The 21,036-nt window shown below is 35.6% G+C and overlaps 1 protein-coding gene across 1 annotated transcript in view; it reads right to left on the minus strand.

Moving 5' to 3' along the window:
• Positions 1 to 21,036, minus strand: part of PIK3C2G (phosphatidylinositol-4-phosphate 3-kinase catalytic subunit type 2 gamma) — a 361,656-nt gene that overhangs the window by 295,368 nt on the left and 45,252 nt on the right. Inside the window, exons 8-10 of the mRNA XM_007194812.2 lie at positions 12,608 to 12,730; positions 8,542 to 8,575; positions 2,763 to 2,961 (exon numbers count right to left, since the gene is read on the minus strand). Of these exons, the coding sequence (XP_007194874.2) occupies positions 2,763 to 2,961; positions 8,542 to 8,575; positions 12,608 to 12,730 (356 nt within the window). The remainder of the gene's footprint in view (positions 1 to 2,762; positions 2,962 to 8,541; positions 8,576 to 12,607; positions 12,731 to 21,036) is intronic.

Below are 21,036 nucleotides of genomic sequence, written 5' to 3' on the forward strand. Positions count from 1 at the left end.
CCAAGTATATTTTCTGAACACAATAAAATAAAAGTAGAAATCAGTAGCAGAAAGAAAATTGGAAAATTCTCAAATTAATGGGAATTAACACTTTTTAGTTTCTCTTTTTTATTTTATTGAAATATAGTTGTACAATATTATGTTAGTTACAGGTGTAATATATAATGATCTGATATTTGCATACATTATGAAATGATGACCATGATAAGTTGAGTAACCATCTGTATGGGTAACAAAGTTATTACAATGTTATTGATCATATTCCTTATGCTGTATATTACATCTCAGTGACTTATTTATTATATAATTGGAGGCTTATGCCACTTAACCCCCTCACCTATTTCACCCCCATCCCCACCCCTCCCTTCTGGCAACCACTTGTTCTCTGAGAGTCTGTTTTCATTTTGTTTTGTTTTGTTTTTTAGATTACACATAAGTGAGATGAATAAGTAAATGAATACTTTTGAACAACTAACAGGTCAAACAGAAATCAAAAAGGAAATTAGAAAATATCTTGAGACATGAAAATGAACACACACCATACCAAAACTTAGGAGATACAGCAAAAGCAGTACTAAAAAAAGAAGTTTAAAGCAATAAATGCCTACATTAAAAGAAGAAAAATCAAATCAAAACTACAATGAGGTATCACCTCACACCAATCAGAATGGCCATCATCAAAAAATCTACAAACAATAAGTGCTGGAGAGGGTGTAGAGAAAAGGGAATATTGTTGGGAATGTAAATTGGCAAAGCCACTATAGAGAACAGTATGGAAGTTCCTTAAAAAATTAAAAATAGAGCTACCATATTATCCTGCAATCGCACTCCTGGGCATATATCCAGACAAAACCATAATTTGAAAAGATACATGCACTCCAATGTTCATTGCAGCACTGTTTACAATAGCCAGGATGTGGAAGCAACCTAAATGTCCATTGACAGATGAATGGATAAAGATGTGGTACATATACACAATGAATACTACTCAGCCATAAAAAATTACGAAATAATGCCATTTGCAGCAACATGGATGGATTTAGAGATTGTCATACTGAGTGAAGTAAGTCAGACAGAGAAAGACAAACATCATATGATATCACTTATATGTGGAATCTAAAAAAATGGTACAAATGAACTTATTTACAAAACAGAAATAGATATAGAAAACAAACAGATGTAGAAAACAAACTTATGGTTACCAGGAGGGAAAGCTGGGGGGGGGGGGTAGGGATAAATTGGGAGATTGAGATTGGCATATACACACTACTATATATAAAATAGATAACTAATAAGGACCTACTGTATAGCACAGGGAACTCTTGTCAATACTCTGTAATGACTTATATGGGAAAATAATCTAAAAAAGAGTGGATATATGTATATGTATAATTCATTCACTTTGCTGTACAGCAGAAACTAACAAACCATTGTAAATCAACTATACTTCAATAAAAATTTTTAAAAAGGCTTAAAAAAAGAATAAAAAATTTAAAAAGAAGAAAGATCACAAATAACCTAAATTTATACTCAAAGAACTAGAAAAAGAAGAACAAACTCAGCCCGAGGCTAAAAGAAGAAAGAAAATAATAAAGATTATGTGAAATAAATAAAACAGAGAATAGAAAAACAATAGAAAAAATAAACAGAACTAAATTTCCCACCATGTATAAATACTGAATACATGCTCTATGCATATAGCTTTATCTGTACTTATCTGGCTACATAGTTTTTCCATGTGAATTAAAATTAATAAGGATATAGTAATGATCTAAAAATTATGAGAACATTCATTAGAGTGGCAATTTGTTAGATTATACATCAGCCTCTTAAAATTCTTCATAAAATTAAGAAAAAGCATAAGACAATCTTCCCATGGGTTTTAAAGAAATGCATATGTGAGATAGATGATAGAGTTTTTCCTTTTTACATATGAAGGTAAAATTTCCTTATAATTAACTCTATAAATATTCTTACAGTTGTTATTTGCAAAAATACAGTCCAAGATAAAAATTATTTCTCTTTTTACTAAAATTGTTTCTTTTAGCCTTTCTTTGAGATGCTAAATGCAGTGGGTACAATAAATCCATTAGAAAATTACTATTCTCTTATCAACTTTAATTGATTTAATCAGTATTTTCTTATAGATTTAATCCATAAGGAATTTAAAATAATTATTATAATATTACTCTAATTATGTTATTCAAGAAAATACTATATAACAGAGTCAACCTAAAATCTGGCAATGTTCCATGCATAAATGTGGTTAATTTCTATTGTAACTCAAATAACTCTTGGCTAATTCCCACTTTATCAATGTACTAATCTCACAAAATATTTACTGCTCACAACTTGATAGGGATCAAAGTGATTTTTTTTTCTATTTTTAAATACTCTCCATCACCCTGTATGTGTGTGTGCTATCTTGCTCTGTGTTAATTGGCATTAGTCATTTAAACTCAAACATAAAAAATGAAAAATTTAGGGCAATCACTAAGTAGGATGAGCATTTTCTGTTTCCATAATGATACATGGACAACATGCAGTTATTTTTAATATGGAGAATGGGAGAAGACTTGAGGGAAAAGGAATGTGCACTGGAAATAAAGTTGTAAATGATTTTAAGAATATGGATAAATCCATGCTGATTAAATTTCAAAATAAAATATTTGCTCCTGCAAATAAGAACAAGGCAAATTATACTCAATTAGAAGCTACACAAAATTAATTAACCCTTTTGCAAAAAACTCATCATTACTTACCTGTGCACCCAGGTCTCTGGAATATTGTGAGCTGCATACACTGTGAAGCTAAGGTGGGAATGGAGCCCAAGATTTACACAGGAAACACTATGCACAGGTACATTTAGAGGTTGGAAATCTGCATAAAAGCTGCTGCAATAGATGTCAATTAGGTGGTAGATGGAGGTGGATAGTTCAGTTGTCACTTTTTCTATCAAACCTAGGTGGGGAAAGGGACAGAAATCAGGTCATCTGTGAAGGGCAATATTTATCATAAAACCATTTGTTACAGCTTTGAAAAATTTTATAACAAAATTTAAAGAAAACTTATTTTAAATGACCCTCTACCAACTGAGGCCAATTAGCCATCTGTGCCTCTGTATGCAGCCTGGGTTAGCTGCTAGTAGTACAGATACTTAATAAGCTTTCATATCTTTAGTTGCAGAAATTTGGGAAGCACAACCTTTAATCACAAATCAGAGTTTTGGGTTATTAATTTGGCATTCTGATCAACTGTAATTTGCAATATTTTTGTTTTAGATTATTATTGTTAGAATTAATTTTCAGACAAGGAACATGTTATCTACATGGCTTATAAGTACTTTAAACAAACTCCATCTAAAGAATTAATCATAATAAGTTTGATTATGCTATGATGTTTGCCATTAACTGAACACTAATCATATACATTGTGCTGTTATAAAAAGAGAATGGTATTAGTACATGGCTGGGATCTGAAATAAGCTCAAAGTGAAAGATTTATGATATTTACTACATTTCTTCAAAATCAAAGTCTTACTTGAGTTTTACCATTAGTTATTTAAAGGGAGTCTATTGATTATTCCCAGAAGTGACTTGTCATGAAGGAAAAAATAAATGAAGAAAATTGTTTAAGTACAGAGTCTAGGAGTTTCCAAGCGTCTGCTAAATGAAGGCATGCCAATTTACTGTAGAGCACATGAAAAGTGTCCCTTAATCATCGAATTTAAAGGTAAATTTTTCTGAGAATGGTGTTCTCTCTCCCAATAGACGCGTTGCTGGAAAAACTCCTGAGGGGAAGGAAGCAGGACAGGCTGATGAAATGGACCAGGCAGAACTGGCGGACTCGGATCCAAATCAGGAAAGATGGCGCCATGACAATGGAGAAGGATATGAGGATGGTGAACGTCATCCTGGGGCAGGAGTCACTGTCAGACTCTTAATGGGGCCAGTGAATAACACTCACCGCTGGTATTTTGTATGCAGTAGTGAATGAGTGAAGGCCGATAATCGTAATACGCTCACGACTTGTAATTATTTTTAATATTCAACTATAATGTTTTAGAAGTTAAATGAATGATGTCAAATATAAAAATTATATTAAAAAAATTTTTTTAACCTAGAAGAGGAAAATCTTTAATTGACACATATTTAAGTGACAAAGGGTCTTAGGTGAATGTATAAAGCGAAGTGTCATGAATGGAAGCTCTGGCGCCCTCCTGCTCCTCTGAGTCACCCGTGCCTGACTTTGCTGACGAAGTCTCAAGGGTCGGGGGTCGCAAGGCTCCTGTGGTCATGACCAAGACCCCTTGATACCTCAGGCCTCGTCCAATCCCCCCAAAAGGCCTCCTTAAACCCCACAGGTGCGTCTTGATAGATGAGAGTGACGCAGAAAACCCTGCGAAAGATACGACCTGAACGTTCCCTTTTCCATCCTGGGCCAGAAATATGTACCGATATGCCGAATTTTAGATATTTCTACTTTTCCGCCGCCTTGTCCTGGAGAAATGAAACGAAACGGCAGTACAGCCCATGCGGGGAAGTCAGAGGGGAGAAACCGTGTCATCGGCGGCTCCCACGCAGGTAGCTGGGCGCAGGGCTGAGGAGGAGAGCGGCCCCTCGAGGCGGCCCTCAGAGGGAGACACTTCGTCCGGAGGCCTGAAGCCCGTGTCCCCGTGCGTCCGGACAGCTCCTCGGCCTTCGGGCGGGAGCACCGGGTGGGTTATACGGCCGAGGCGGAAGGATGGGCAGGGCCCGCCTGTGGAGGGAACGGCCGCGCCCGCTCTAGGTGTAGCGGCTGAAGATGCTCGCCGTCCGCCCGTGGATGCAGCTCCAGAAGTCGGCCTGCATCCGAGCTCCGTCTCGTGATTCCGCGCAGCCTCCGTTTCCCGCGAGACCCGGGCGGGTCGGCTTCGACCGGCCGCCTTCCCCCCAGCAGGGCTGTGCTGACTTTCCAGACGCCTGGCAGGTGTTAGCTGATGATGTCGGAGGTTTCTATAGTGCTGGTCACAGCCGGACGGACGATTTTATTAAACTTCAACTCCAAGCTTGTGAGTCCCAGGTCAGTTAGTTCTTCCGGTTCACGACTCGGGGGGTCAGAGCGCGGTTCTTTCCGGGGAGGCGTCCGCGTAGTACTGGGAGTGTCTGCTGAGGAGGATGTGCCGCGTGGCCTTGGCTTCGTAGTGGTCCAGCCTGAACACCAGTTCTTCTCCAGATTGCAGGCTCTTCTTCCACAGGTTGAGCAGGGCTGGTGGTGCTCACCTGTCCCAGGTGGGGTCCTCGACGCCAGGCCCGGGACGGGGCTCCGCCGCCCCGCCCCGCTCCGCTCCCAACCCCGCGGGAGGCTGGGCCACGTGCAGCTCCGAGGCCCCCGGGGGCCACAGCCCAGGAGAGCGAGGTGGCCGAGCCCTGGGAAGCTGAGGAGACGTTGAGAGAACAAGTAAGCACATCCTTAAAACTTATGTTCTTAAGATCTATTGTTTTTTTTTTTAAATTCACATAACGTGTTTATTCACTGTACCATATTTAAAGGTTTTCATATTTTAAGTTATAGAAACAGAAATGTCCATTAAGATTAGGAACGGAACAGGTCACAGATTTGGCGTAGTCATGTTCAGTGTCAAGTCACACAGTACTGCTGTTTTTTCAAACACGTGCACTTTCTCGTAAGTAGTTTACAAGCATAAATTGCTTTTTGGTTCCTAGTTGGTTTGAAAAGAAAATAGTAGGAAGAGCTTGATGTTTCCTCCAACAGTCTGCAGTGTTCCAGTGCCCAGGCGTTTGGATACTCAGGAAAGAGGCCAGCTTCAGCATGAAGCTTCTTCCCACATCCTGTCCCTCAGTAGCTCTGCCCCTAATTAAACATGTTGTTGTTGTTCAACACATGCTATTATTCCGTTATTATAAATTTGTACAAAATTCATGAGATGGCCAAATTTTCCTTATTTGCTGTATTTCTAAAATTGTGTCCTTTGTTGAAACAGCCTGAGGTGACAAGCAGAGTGAAAGAGCGGTAATTAAAATTCTCTGAGAAATCAGCAGTAGCAATTAATGAAACAGAAGAGTAAAGCAGCATAAAAATAGTCTTTAAAGAGGCCTCCTCAAACTCTGGAGGCCAACCAACTGGGATTCTGCTGAACAACAAGAGGCAGAGAATTATGAATTTATAGAAACATCTTGTTTCTCTGGTCCCCAGATTGTACTGTTGGTACTCTGAAGCAGGAAGCACAAACTTCTCGTTAATAATTCCCAATCTTGTGCAAATGAATACACAAATCATAAACTTGAGTGAGAGAGTTCATTAATTCAAGCTCCAGCACACATTTTGGAGAATCTTAATTATTTGGATAATTACTCAAACTCTACTCTTTACTTTTTGTGCTGAAATACAGTTTTAGGTTATAATTTGTGTCTTTGAGGTAGTATAGGGATGTGTGCTTATGCATTATGCTTTACTTCCAGAACTCTGGGTGAAAAATGCATTTCAGATATCATCAGAAATGTATTAAGGACTCAAAGTACTGGGCTTGGTGGTGAAATATGGAGAAATAATACTTATCACACCTGATTTTGCAATGAGAAAAGAGTTATAGTTATCAGGAAATAAAGAAACAATGACAATATATAGGCAATTCAAATGCATTAATTAGAATCTGTTTTGGTTTTTTTGGAAATGAAGGGGTAAGAGTACATGACTTTACTCTAGTGTACATTTGAAAGGAAAATGGTCTCTGTAGCATTGCTGTTTGTCACATCCTATGTCCAATGCTTCTTGTGTCCAATGAAGGCTGTACTTTCCTTGCAAACATGGTCTGCATTAAAATCTGGGTTTTTTTTTCATGTTCCCAAAAAAACTTTGTTTACACGAACAGGCAGCATGCCAGATTTGTTCACCACTGGTGTAGAGCACAGGTATGATCAAACCTCTCAGCTTCAAGGTATATTGAGGTTAATCAATAAGAATATTAAGTATAAGAATCATCAATAATAGTGGCTTATTGTTGGATCAACATTTTGTGTAAAGAGTGTTCTAGACTTTTATTTCAGAGTACCCGAATAGAAAGCAACTGCATGTATATGCTGGCAAATGTTCATTTCATTTTGTTGTCATTTCAGCAAACTCTTCCTTTCTGCTCCATAAACTGCTGTAAGGTGCTTCTACGTAATAAAATATTAGAAAAAAATATATTTATCTTGCAGAATGAGAATTCTGATTTATCAAAAGCTTATGAGAGCTGTGGATGGGAATTTTTAATCCATAGAATTAATTCCTTCTCTGTGATGACTTAGCATAGAATATAAATCCCTGGGAACATTTCTGTGCAGTTTTGTGAGATCTCATATCCCAACCCCTGAGGAACATGGGATGAGGGGATTTTATTCCAGCATTCCTAATAGAAAGGAAGAAAGGGCCAGATTCATGTAGGCATACCTCCAGCTTGTTCACTCCGCACTTTCACTTGGACTCTGTGTTAGAAATATTGTTGGGGGTGTCTATCTCTCCCTTTATTCTGTCGTGTTCTGGCGTTTTATGAATGCCTAGATTTTTGCATTAGCACAGGTTTGTTTGTCCCATATCCTTTGCTGTCCCATTTTCCTCTATGATGTGAAGTGGGGGAGTTCTTCCCATGTAATTGAATGTCTTCTTTTGAGTTGTGGGAATAGAGTTGAGGGGGTATCGCTCTGTACATAACTTTCTACTGAAAACCACTAAGGGTGTGGAGGGCAGATTGGGGTTATCATTTGTGCTTCACTGTCACCTTTGAATCCAAGGGTGTTAGTTGCACATCTGTGAGTCAGACCATTTCCTTAAAGATACTCTTAAGTGTTCATAAGCCAAATACCATCTGCCTGTGCAAACAAGAACAACCCTGACCACACCCTGCACTTTACATACTATCCTATTAGGAAGACTGGGGATCAAAGAGTTTATTTCTTTACGATCAGAGTCAAAAAGTGGGCAGAGTGGGAATTCAAAACCAGTTCTGCCTGATTCCAGAAACCAGACTGCTCTACACCACACTGTCACAGTCTGCTCTTTTCTACAGAGGCAAAGTCCTCCTGTGGCTTGCAGTTTTGTAGGCTCAGAGCTTCTGTGAATACTAATTATTCCAGAACCGAATCCTCCTACCTGTTATGTTAAATTGGTCTTTCAAATAGAGCTTGAATTTAAATTTGAAATTTGTGACTTTGAAGAAAGACATCTGCTACATTTCTGATTTCTCTTACTTCAAAATATAATTAGCTAAATAAAATTTTATAGTTTCTTGGAATTGTTGTAAGGATATTTTCAGTATTCCTTTAATTTTTATAGCTCTCTTGACTTTCCCTATTGTTAAAAAAATCTCAGACCAAAAGTCTAGGGAGTGTGGATTTTTATTCGCTTGCAGAGTAATCACTTCCATCAGTAAATAAAGTTTTAACAAAGCATTTTTTCCCTCAAAAGTATTTTGTGTGTGTGTGTTATAATATTTGGAGAAAAATTGAAAAATAGAAATTATTTTTGGTTTTATAATTTGTTTAGTATGCATGTGTGTTTTACCTTTTGCTGAAGTTTCTGAATTTTGATGAAAATTCTGAAAAAGAAAAACAGGTCCAAAGATACACTTGTTATTCAGAAAACAAACTGGGGAAACCAAACCAATAATATCCAAAATCTACATACAGAAATTTCTCTGGCATGATAAAAAGGAAATGTATTTCTTGGTGTCATATATCAATGTTGCTTACTAAACAGAGGAAATCTAAATTGTAACATGAAAGAAAAGCCTTCTGACTGTTGTAATCAGCAATCTAGTTTATTTGATTCAGAAAAAAAAAAAAAAAAGAAATCTCTAGCATAAGCTCAGCCTTTTTTTAGTATTATTAGAACAGTTCTACAGATATTGCCTAAACTCAATCCCCCTTCCACAACAGTGACTAAACTTTTAATATAAAAGATTTGTAATTCTCTTTGTTTAGTGTGTCCAGTTCTTATTTTAGCTGTCACTTCAGATACAAGCTTTGGGCAGCACAGAAAGAAGGCTGGATGGAAGGGTGCAAAATCATTCAGATTCACTATATAGTTTCCTTTATTTTTTAGGATTAAAAAAAAAAATGATAGTCAAACACTTGAGATCATATCCTGAATTTTAAAAAAATACTACCTGAAATTTTTGTTGTCCTCTAAGTTCATATACATTAGCTTGGTGGTTTTATTTGTTTGCTTGTTTGTTTATGTTTATCTCTATTGTAGGCCTGAAATTACTTTAGTGGTTTAGGATTTACTGGTTATAACTTTATTATCATGAAAACTATATAAGGTAGGTGATTCACAGGTTCATTGGAAATGACATTTCAGTCCAAAAGCAAATTCAGTTTTCTAATAAGATCCATTTTAATTGACACTAGATTTTTTAAAATATTTTGCTTTGACAAGTTTGCTTTTAAGGAAATCCAATTAATGAAAAGCTGGATTTTCACACAAATAAACTAGGGAATAATCGTTTTCCTGTAAGAAAGAACTTGCTACAGTATTCCTTTTAGAGAGAAAACACTTCTGTAGTGTTTAGAATGTAATTAAATTTATATACAGCTTTTCACTTAAAAGCATCATTCACATGAACCTTTTCAGAAGCATTTCTCTTAGGTAAAATATTTCATCTGAGCATAGTTTCAACCACTGGGCTTAACAACTACACATAAGATCTTTACCCCAGCCATGTGGGTGCGACTATTAAACATGTCAGCATGACTTAACTAGAATTCAGTTTATTCAGAAATGTAAACTTGTATTTTAAGATCACCATGACATCCACCTACAGCACAATGCGTAAGACCGTATTTTTTATTTTGTAGTTCATTTATTGTGTATTTAATGGAAATATGTGAGCTTCTAGATTATAATTCTGAAAGATGGAAAATTGTTTCCAGTGCTGAGTGGGAGCATGCAGTAGACAGAGTACAACTGCATTTGTGATACAATTTTTCATTTTGCCAAAACTTACATTTAATAAATACTTAATTACTTCCATGTATGGCAGGAAATAGTCTCTTGCTAGTTGACCAAAAAATGCAGCCAAGAAAAAAGGAAAGCTTCTGAATTTTGAGTTTGTTGGCAGAAGACATATTTCTCAGTATTTCTTTAATCTTAGGTTATGGTGGGTGGATAGATTGAACTCCTTTGGCATTATTAGCCACAGTTGGTTAATGCACAAATTCTGTAAAAGGTACTTATTATTCGTGCCAATTTTTTTCTTATATAGGTGGGCCTATAGTTAAGATAGGATGGAAAAATGGATGGAGAAAAAAATCTGAATGATGTGAGATATGTGAACTTTTAAAGTGCCCTCAAAATAAGTAGAATCTGGAGTAGAAATTTATTTGGAGATATTGAACTATTTACTTTGGCCATTGACATATATGGAATAAAACTGTTAATTGTCAACTTTTTTCTTCATTTCTATGCATGAATAATCACATACAATTTAGTGCTCATAAGTCTATAAGAAATGTGAAATGTGAATATGAGCTTCTCTTGATAATTATAATTGTTCATAGCTTTCCTAGGAACTATCAATACTTAATTTCTCCTTGAAGGATTCTTTTGGCTTCAGATATATTGAAAGTTTGATATTTCTGAGAAACTTGTCATTTTCATTCTTTTAGGGAGTTTCAGAAAATGAATGTTTAAAGGTAAAGCTTTTTATAGCTAGTACTAGTTTAACAGCATTTGAAGTGCTTCATCCTAAAATTAAATTTTCCTCCTTCTTTGATCAGTTTGTTTCTACTGATTCACCAAGAGCAGGACATAAAAATTGAAGAACAACCAAGTGGTCTTAACAGATGGAAAGACATGTGTCCACATTCATACATCTGGTCTCCTACTCTAGCAAAGGCTCATATTTGTTGTGAAGCTGGCTGTAACCAATGGCCCTGAGAAAAGAGGGTCCTAAGTGGTGCTTGTGTGAATTAAAACTTTCATCTTGTCCTCATGAGGAAGAGCAAAAAACTACCACCAGCATCATCCCTACAACTTCCAGTAATAATAATGATTCTCATTCAAGATGCACTATCATCTGGCCCCTTTATTAATGTTATTTCTAATATTCACAAGAACCCTTCAAATTCTGTTTTCTTTTTCTGTTTTAGAGATGAGGAAAACTGAAACTTAGAGAAATGAATTAATTTTCCAAAGGATATTCATCTAGAAAGTTGTAGATCTTGAATTCAAATCATCTTTGTGTGACCCTGTGCTCTTTGTGTTTTATTATCAGCTCTAGGTATTTGTAATATCTCCAAAATGTGATAATCTAAGAGAAACGAATGCCTTGTTGAAAGTTAATTCTCACTACCTTGGTATCCTGGCTTAACTTCAAGTGTTGGAAAATCTTTTGGTGGTATAACTCTATTGCTCCTTAGTTATCACTATCACTGTTCATGTAATGCAAATAAGGTATTTGAATTTCTATATTCATTATTACATCTAATCGCAAAAACCCACAATTCTAATTATAATAAGACATAGGAAGTCCAACATTAAGAAGTTACTGATTTTTATCAGTCACCTATTTGAAAAAATAAGCATGGCGATTTATATATATTAGTATAATTGTCTACTTTCTAAATCTATCTTTTTGAAATTTCAAGGCTGGCACATTCAAGGTAATATAATCTCTGCTGTTCCTATCCATCCAGATAAGGAATGAATGCAATCACTCTCTCATGAAGTTTCATATGTACTGGAGTGTGTATAGAGGCCTGGATTCAAATCTCTGTTTTGCCACTTATTAATCCTCTGTACACAAGCACTCTAAGCATCAGATTTTAATACTAAAATGAACTTTAAAATATCAGTTTCAAGGTATTGCTGTGAGGATGAATTGAAATAAAATAAAAATTAAGTGAAATGAAGTAATACGTAAATGAAACTATTATTGCAATATACTCTCAAGTATTAGTTATTATTATTATCAGCAGCATCATATCTTTTGGCTTTATCACGTGCTAAACTTATAACAAGATTGAATGATTTGTTGTAACCAGATGTCCTAATCTTTTTCTTGGGCAATAATCACACGTAATCTACATCATAGTTCTGAGATTTAAAAAAACAATCACACAATACTCATTTTTAAACTGAAAAACCAGGAAATCATCACAGAATGTGAGATCATAGAAGCAGTGTGCCTTGAAGATTCAGCAAAAAATACCACATGAACTGATCTCTTCTTTCCTGCATATGTGCTTGTCCATGCAAGCATGGGTGCTTACATCTGCATACTCTGGTGTGCATGAGAGCCATTAATAGACTATACAAATGCTTGCCTGTGAATATTATTATATAAGCATATTCATCTAGGTAGGATTGTAGAGTTGATTTCAGTCTCACTTGAAGGTTATATTGTAGTTACACTTCAAAGGTATAAGAAATTTCCTTTTAATTTAATTAAATCCTTTTGGTATAATAGAATTAAGTTTCCATTACCAGCAAATGATTGAAATGTACATGTACCCACACACACTCACACACCACATATATGCTAGTTAGTCAAAAGTCTTTCACTCTCCTTAATTAATTATTGAACTTAGGTTTTAAATAATTACTTGTAATAAATGAGTGTATTTACCTCTGCTTTTCTCTGAAGAATAAGATTTAGTTCATTTACAACATCTGTAATTTGTTTGGTCTCCACACATCCCAGAACAATGCATATATTTTTAACATCTTCAATAATATTATCCACATTTTGCTGTAGATGAAAAGATTGACATCTTACAATTTATTGCAATCAAGGGGCACTAATTTATCTTTAAACTACCTCTCTTTCCAGGAAGAGGAAATGGAATACAATGTGGTTGTTTCCATGTAAAGTGTTCTCAAGACTGGTTATCCTGTGGCCTAAGCCATAATTTGCATTAAGTAAATGCTGGAAAGTAGGACTATTAGTATTTTATATATATCAACTCTAATTTAACATTATCTGATATAAAATGGGAAGGAGGGGGAGAGAGAAAGATAGAGAGATTGAAAGTCTGTGGCTCCCGCAAAATACTTTGAAAGCAAGACAACTGATGGCAGACCTATGTAGAGTTTCAGAAAGCATCTGTGTTTATAAGCAGTGTACAGGAGGGCAAAATTATTAAAAATCCGATTTCAGAACAAATTTGGGACAATGAAGTTTGGTGCTGGGGTGTTTGGTAATCATTTGATTGTATTGTCTTTTAAGCAACTGATGTTTCAAAAAAAATCACTGATGACAAGTACGGTCTACAGTAATGACCAGCTATTCTTAAAATCAAAATTGCTGGCTTTGCTTAAGATAGTTATACACAGATTTTGTGGTCACAGTTCTAAGAGCTTTTCATTGTTTTATTTTTTATTTCTCAGCTTTCACATGTTCTTAAATTAGCTTTCATTAAAAAAAATGCCTTATTTTTTCCTTATTCATTTTTTGTGTTTTACCAGTAACTATGTTGAGAAGTATCCTTTCTTCTTTAATCCGTGCTAATCACCTTTCACTCTATAATATTTTAATGTATCATTAATAATGTTGGCTTTTCAAAACACATCAGCTCTATCAATTCCAGAATCACAGTCATTCCAATGGAGGATTTCAAAATGGAGTTTATTTCAAAAGAGGTGGAAAAATATTTTTCCTTTTTTTTTACACAAAGATATGAATTCATAACATAAAAAGAATTTAACTCTACTTATTCTATATCATTTTCTTAGGAAAACATTATCAATATAAAGACAGAAAACAGGTATTATATTTAAGGAACATCATTTTGTGTCTTTTGTGGAAAAACAAAACTTTTTAATATGTTGTCAGTACCTTTTATAAGATTTTATAAACACTGAAAACTGATGACAAAACCTAAAAAGAATGGCTAACTAATACTTTGAAAGACACAATCAGGACTCCGGAATTGTCAACAGACTTGATTAATGAGCTAAAAGGAAAAAAAAAAATGAACTTAATTGGGTTTCATTTTAAATCTTTCACAGATTAAGAAAATACAACTACTCAGTTATAACATGGGAAGAAAAATTTATGAGTAATTCATGTGGAAAAAGCTCAGTTGTTTTATTTATGTGTGAATTCAATGAGTCAACATTGTGACGTGGCTGCCAGAAGAGCTACTTTATTATTAAGTTAAATTAGAAGATGTGTACTCTCCATAACCAGAAAGTTAGAGCTCAGCACATGTATATAATCTGAACTGGAGTTTAGTGTTGAGTACCACATTTGAGACTGACTATTAACAAATAGGGCTTTCCCCAAAGAGAGCAACCCAATTATTAATATAATGTTAATATACTCATTCACAACAGCATAGGAAACTCTGTTTCCAGCTCTGCAATAAGGTTATGTGTGATAAAATCCTGATTCTGCCCCATTTCTACCTAGGACCATTATCAAATTATTTAACTTCCATGGGCCTGAATTCCCTCTTCTGTAAAATTGGAACAATAATAATTGATTTTTGGTTAGTTGTAAATTTAAGTAAGGTAAAATAGAAAAGGTGCCTAGCAGAGAATGAGGGCTAAATTTTAGTTAATTCATTTTTAATTAATTCCTTTTTATCCATTCACACAGACTTTTCAGTTTATAAGAGAAATCAGACACTGTACGTGCCCAGATAACAAATAAGATGAAAATTAAAAAATCATTAAAACTATGAGAGAGGTATGTATTAGGTGCTGAGTTTAGTGTTCATTCGTACATTCTTAGTAGATATGTGATATATGTGAATTTGTAGGAATCCGTTAAATATTACTAAAGTGCAAATGCTGGGTTGACTTGGGTCATTCAGCTAATTTGCTCCATCTCTTACTGCAGTCTTGCAGTGCTTCTTATTTGATCTCTTTATCTCATTTGATCTACATAAAAATTCTGAAAGATAAATAATTACTTCATTTTTGAGTCACTGAGTTTGCTAGAATATGTTAAGTGAAATTTTGCAGTTGTAGAATTAACTTGATGATTAATTGGATTGAGCACCAACAGGAAGACTGGATTTAAGATGATTCCAAAACTTCATACTCGGAAAACCAAAAGACAGAGTGCCATTAATTATGGCTGGAAACACAGGCAAAATGGGAAGAGTTTTGGTGGAATTGTGATGCGTGTATTTTTTGATACACAGAGCTTGAGTTGCCAATGGGACAACCAAGTAGACTCAGCCTTCATCCGAAATGCAGTGGGGTTGTAGCTCTAGCAATTGTTGGACTGAGAAAACATAGTCACCTTAAACACACACACAGACACACACACAGACACACACACACACACACACACACACACACACAGTGTGTGCTCACATAAACATTAGCTGAACCACAGAAAAAAACGTAAATCCAAACTTTAGCCCAAAACAAAGATAGGATAAATCTCTGGCTGACAGAAATTTAAGGAGGGAGCTTAAAGCCTGAGCAGTAGCTTCAACATTGATATGTCAGTGGCCTGAAGAAAATGTCGGCGGGCTTAGAGATTGGTGTTTACTGCTTACAGTGGGACAAGTGCTGAAATTTTAGACCTAAACCAATTGGTTGAGGTAGGGAAGGAGCAGACCTGGAGCTGAGATCCCTGAATAAAGCCCTGACACTGGATAGACTGTCACCTGCAGAAGGTGGGAGAAGAAAAACAATGCCTACTGATCAAGAGAACTTTTGAGGAATCCTCTCTCTACCCTGGGGCTTTGAATGAGGAAAATGATTACCTGAGAAATCGTGTTATGTGTAGTTGTGAAGTATTAATTTACACTACCCTTAGCAGGAAGTTATGCTAGAAATAGTGCCAGAGTGTTGTTACTATTTTGGACTCAGGCAAAAGCAAATGCAGAACTTTTCTGACCCCAAACCATTAGGTTTCCCCCCCAAATATACATACATGTGTGCACACACCCACCCACACATACACATACATCATGTTTGGTGGGGAATAATCAGCCTAAAATTTACAAATCCTATGATGGCTGATCCATCATATGAGATATTCTACAGACACAAAACACAGGATTAGTCCCTGATTTCAAGAGATATCAAAGCTAGATTTGGGCATTATTTTCATAGAGGTGATACCTGGCCAAGAAATTGGATTTGATTGTCCAGAAGGAGAATATAGATAGAGGAAAGAAAAATGGAATCCTGGGTATATAACATTTCAGAACTTTTAATATTTAGATGATGGGGGAGGAAGTATGGGTCACAGTTGGAGCACACAGAGTACTGAGGCATAAGCCATAAAACTACAGTTTAATGGGCATAAAGGAAAGATAGTTGACGGTACTAGGAAATTTCAGTTTGAAAAAAAGGAAGAAAAAGGAAACAATCACTTTCAAGTATGTGATGATCTTTCAACTGAAAAGGGGATGAGATTTACTGTAAGTAGCTCTGGAATGATAAATTAGAGCAAATGGTTGCAAATTTAGAGACATTCATTTTGGCTCAATAATTTTTGTAAAAATTATTTTTTCCAAAAATTGAGTAGGCTGCCCTGTGAGTAGAGAGTTCTCCCACATTATAAGTACGCAAGCAATCAGGAATGTTTAGAGGAAAGTTTTGCATTAAATAGGAGTTTGGACTAGACTACCTCTAAATTCTTTCTAACTCTATGGGTTAACGAAAACTAACAATAATGCTGTGATGTTATTTTATGTGCTATATTCCAAACTTATCTTAGAAATATTTGACGTGTCATAGCGTCTGAAGGAGCAACATTCTAATACTTCAGATATTAAGCATATTTTTAAAATATTTTGAACATTGGTGAAGATTGATAACAAACTTTTCTTATCTGCATCTTTCTGGAAAACAAAACAAAACAAAAGAACAAAAGGTTCCCCTGCTACCCCATTCCCTTCATTTAGGTGTGATGGAGACCAAAGTAATATGTGTTGAAAACAGCCATGTAACAGCTTGCCATTTTCCAAGTTTTATATAAATCTTAATGAATTTCCTTTTCTGTTTACATACTGAAAATTATCAAATTCAGTTAATGAATTTAGAGACAAATTGAGAATTTAGAATTATTTTTATTCCAGATTCAATAGTGCTATCACAAACTGCTCCTTAAAGATTAAGAATAGTCTTTGGATTTTCATTTCAGCTTAAAATGTAGAACTTTGGAGCCACTGTAACAATGAAAAAAGGTAGATAATATACAAAAATCATAATTTTTGCTGACCCCACTAGAGATCTGAGGTCAAAAGGTGACCAAGTATACTGAATTCCAAAGAGTGGTAAGGGGAGATGGAGCACACATTTGCCCTTTGGTAGAGCACAGGAAAACTAGGCGGCCACTATATACGAGGGTAAGAATAAATCTGCCAAAATTTTAAAAATTCTTAAAGGCTAGAGTAAGCAGGTCAGTTTGGAATATCTGGGAGTCCAAGACACAAGGTTAGTTACCAATCATTTGTAAGCTCTTTTCTGGACACCTACCAGTTGTTCAGGGGAAATAAGACAGTGCAGGAAGCTGAAGGTCCATTCAGCGGTGCAGTATGTAGGAGGTGATCAGCTTTCTGGGAGAGAGGTATGAAAAATCTCATTCTGTAGATCTTTCTCTCATAAGAAGCAAAAGCTCTAAGTTGCTGGTTTATGATACTAGAAAAAATGATGATACTAGAAGAGATAGAAATCCTCTGTGACCCTGACCCCAGGCAAAAATCTCTTGCTTTTTGAGCAGGGGAGAAAAAGCAAAACCTTTTCTGGGGGAGAGGTAGGACATGGGATAAGATCCTTTGCTGATGAGAGAATGGTAGAAGCAAAAACCTTTTGCTCCTGGGGTAGGGGCAGGAGACCTCTCTTGAGTCCAGGATCCTACATGGATACCAGTCAGCAGTCAGAAACCACGGAGGAGGAACAGAAAACTCTCTCCTGTACAAGACTAAGTGCAGATATAAGGTACAGTTTGGCTGCCAGAAAGTTCCAATCTTGAGGCAGAAATGCTAAGAAAGTTCCAATCTTGAGGCTCAAAAACAGTCTGCCTAAGACTGTGGTTGATCATTACCAGAGAACTCCCTTTACCCTACTATAAAAATGAGTCTATTTTGAATAATAGACAAGAACAAAGCACTGCTAGGGGAGAGACAAAAAAGTATTGCGAGAGATCATCTCTGCAGCATAGGCAATCGGGGACTGTTGAAAGCTGAGAGTGAAGCAGGAACAGAGAAAAAGACGCTAGTACTGCAGGCCCCCTATATAAGTACAGGTAATAGTAACTAATCACTGGAGGAGTTTGAAGCTTGATGTGCCCTGACGATAATGATAGCAACAACAAAACTCAAAGCTCAAATCTTGACTAGATTTATCAACTCTACATAATAAAAGCATAACAGAATATATAACCCAGACGTTAGAACAATCAGACAAGGACTTTTAGTAACTATGGTTAGCATGTTACAGGATCTAGTGGAAAATGTGGATGACATGCATGAACATGTGGGGAATTTCAGCAGAGATACTTTATACAAGAGTCAAACGGAAATCATAGAAGTATAAAAGTATATTTGGTATTAGAGATGGGGAACTCTTTCAATGAACTCATCAGCAGATTGAACACAGCTAAGGAAAGTATCAGTGAAATTGAAGATAGGTCAAGAGAAATGATCCTAACCAAAACCAAAGGGGAAAAAGAGTGGGAATAAAAACCAGAACATACCATCTAATACCTGTTATAGTCATACGTGCATTTGGAGTTCTGGAAAGATAAGAATGGGGCAGAGAGATATTTAAAGAGACGATGGCCAACATATCAGAATTTGTGGGATGCCACTAAAATTTAGAGGCAAATTTATGGCTTTAAAATTTGAATAATTCTATGTCAAAGAAATTGAAATTATAATAAAATCCTTCTTATAAGGAAAACTCCAAACAGATGGTTTCATTGGTGATTTTTATCAGACATTTAAGGGAGAAATAAAACCAAATCTACTCAAATTATTTCAGAATACAGAGTCAGAGTCAGAGGGTATATTTCTCAATTTATTTTATAAAGCCAGCATTACTCCAATGTTAAAATCAAGCCACAACATTATAAGAAAAGTATAGACTGATGTCTCTCATAAATACAGATGCAAATATCCTTAACAAAATATTAGCTAATTGAAGCCAGAAATATGTAGAAAGGGTTCTAAATTGTTACAAAGTGTGGTTTATCCCAGTAATGCAAGGATATTTTTAAAATTTGAGAAGAATACATGAAAAAAAATCATATGCCCATCTGTATAGATACAGAAATAGCATTTGATAAAATTCATTACCCAGTTATGGTATAAACTCTTAGCGAATTAGGAATAGAAGGAAACTTCTTCAGCCTAGCAAGGAGCAACTAATTTCATGCCATAACCATGTAACTTCCAAATAACATCATACTCAGTGGTGAAAGACTAACTTTCTCTCTAAGTTTAACAAGAAGGCAAGGATTCTGCTCTTACCACTTGTCACTTCTAGTAAAATTCTACTGGAGATCAGGTAAAAGAAATACATATTGAGAGAAAGTAAATCTTTAGTTCCATGATGTCTAGGATGGCAGGGTTTTTACTGCAGGTAAGTACTGGGGCACTTTTTTTGTAACGGAAATGTTTTATATCTTGTTTTCCATGGTTTTATAGGTATATATGTTTTCAAAACTAGTCAAAGTATACAGTTTACATGAGTGTATTTTATTTTATATATATAAATTAAACTCCAAGAAAGTTGATGTAATAAATATGACATCATAATGAAAGTAAGATAGAAAGTAAACAGTTTGATGTTATGTTTAAAAAGAGTGAAGAATTATGAAGGCATTAGTAGTCAGCAAGATAAAAATTAAAACTGAAATAATATCTCATTACATATACCTCATGTAGGCAAAATTTTTAAAAGTTGGACTATACCACACATTGGTGAGAAAATAAAGGAATGGGAACTCATATATTGTGAAATGTGTATGACCAAACGAATTGTTTGGTATTACCTTGTAAGTCTATGGCCCTAGTTATGTACCCTAGAAAACCCCTTAGATTAGCTTGAATGTACATCAGCAGTAGAATAGATAAGCTGAAGTTTGCTAATCTAATTGAGTAATGTACAGCAATGAAAATAATTCAAAAGCATATATAGAATCATATGGATAGATCACAAAATGATATTGAGTGAAAAATACGGGGCACAAAAAGTGCATATAGTTTGATTCCATTTAGGTACATTAAAAAGGAAACCTAAACCTTAAACAGGCATACCTCATTTTATTATGTTTCACTTTATTGCACTTTGCAGATATTGCATTTTCTTACAAATTAAAAGTTTGTGGCAACCCTGCGTTGAGCAAGTCTATCGGTGCCATTTTTTCAACAGCATTTGCTCACTTCATGTCTCTGTGTCACATTTTGGTAATTCTTGCAATATTTCAAACTTTTCATTGTTGTATTTGTTATGGTGATCTGTGATCAGTAATCTTTGATGTTACTATTGTAATTGTTTTGGGGCACCATGAACCTCACCCATATAAGATGGCAAACTTAATCTATAAATATTGTTTTGCCTGCTCTGCTTACTGGCTGTTTCCCCATCTCTCTCCCTCTCCTTGGGCCACCCTCTTCCCTGAGACACAAAAATTTGAAATTAGGCCAATTAATAATCCTATAATAGCCTCTAAGTGTTCACGTGAAAGGGCGAGTTGCATATCCCCCACTTTAAATCAAAAGCTAGAAATGATTACGCTTAGTGAGGATATCATTTGACATTAAGCATGTCGAAAGCAGAGACGCACTAGAAGCTAGGTCTCTTGCACCAAACAGTTAGCCAAGTTGTAAATGCAAAGGAAAAGTTCTTGAAGGAAATTAAAAGTGCTACTCCAGTGAACATAGGGATGATAAGAAATCGAAACAGCCTTATTGCTGATACGGAGAAAGTTGCAGTGGTCTGGATAGAAGATCAAACCAGCCACAGCATTCCCTTAAGCCAAAACTTAATCCAGAACAAGGCCCTAACTCTTCAATTCTAAGAAGCCTAAGAGAGGTGAGGAAGTTTCAGAAAAAAAGTTTGAAGCTAGCAGAGCTTGGTTCA

Source organism: Balaenoptera acutorostrata, chromosome 11 (assembly GCF_949987535.1).
Source record: "Balaenoptera acutorostrata chromosome 11, mBalAcu1.1, whole genome shotgun sequence".
Taxonomy (NCBI): Eukaryota; Metazoa; Chordata; class Mammalia; order Artiodactyla; family Balaenopteridae; genus Balaenoptera; species Balaenoptera acutorostrata.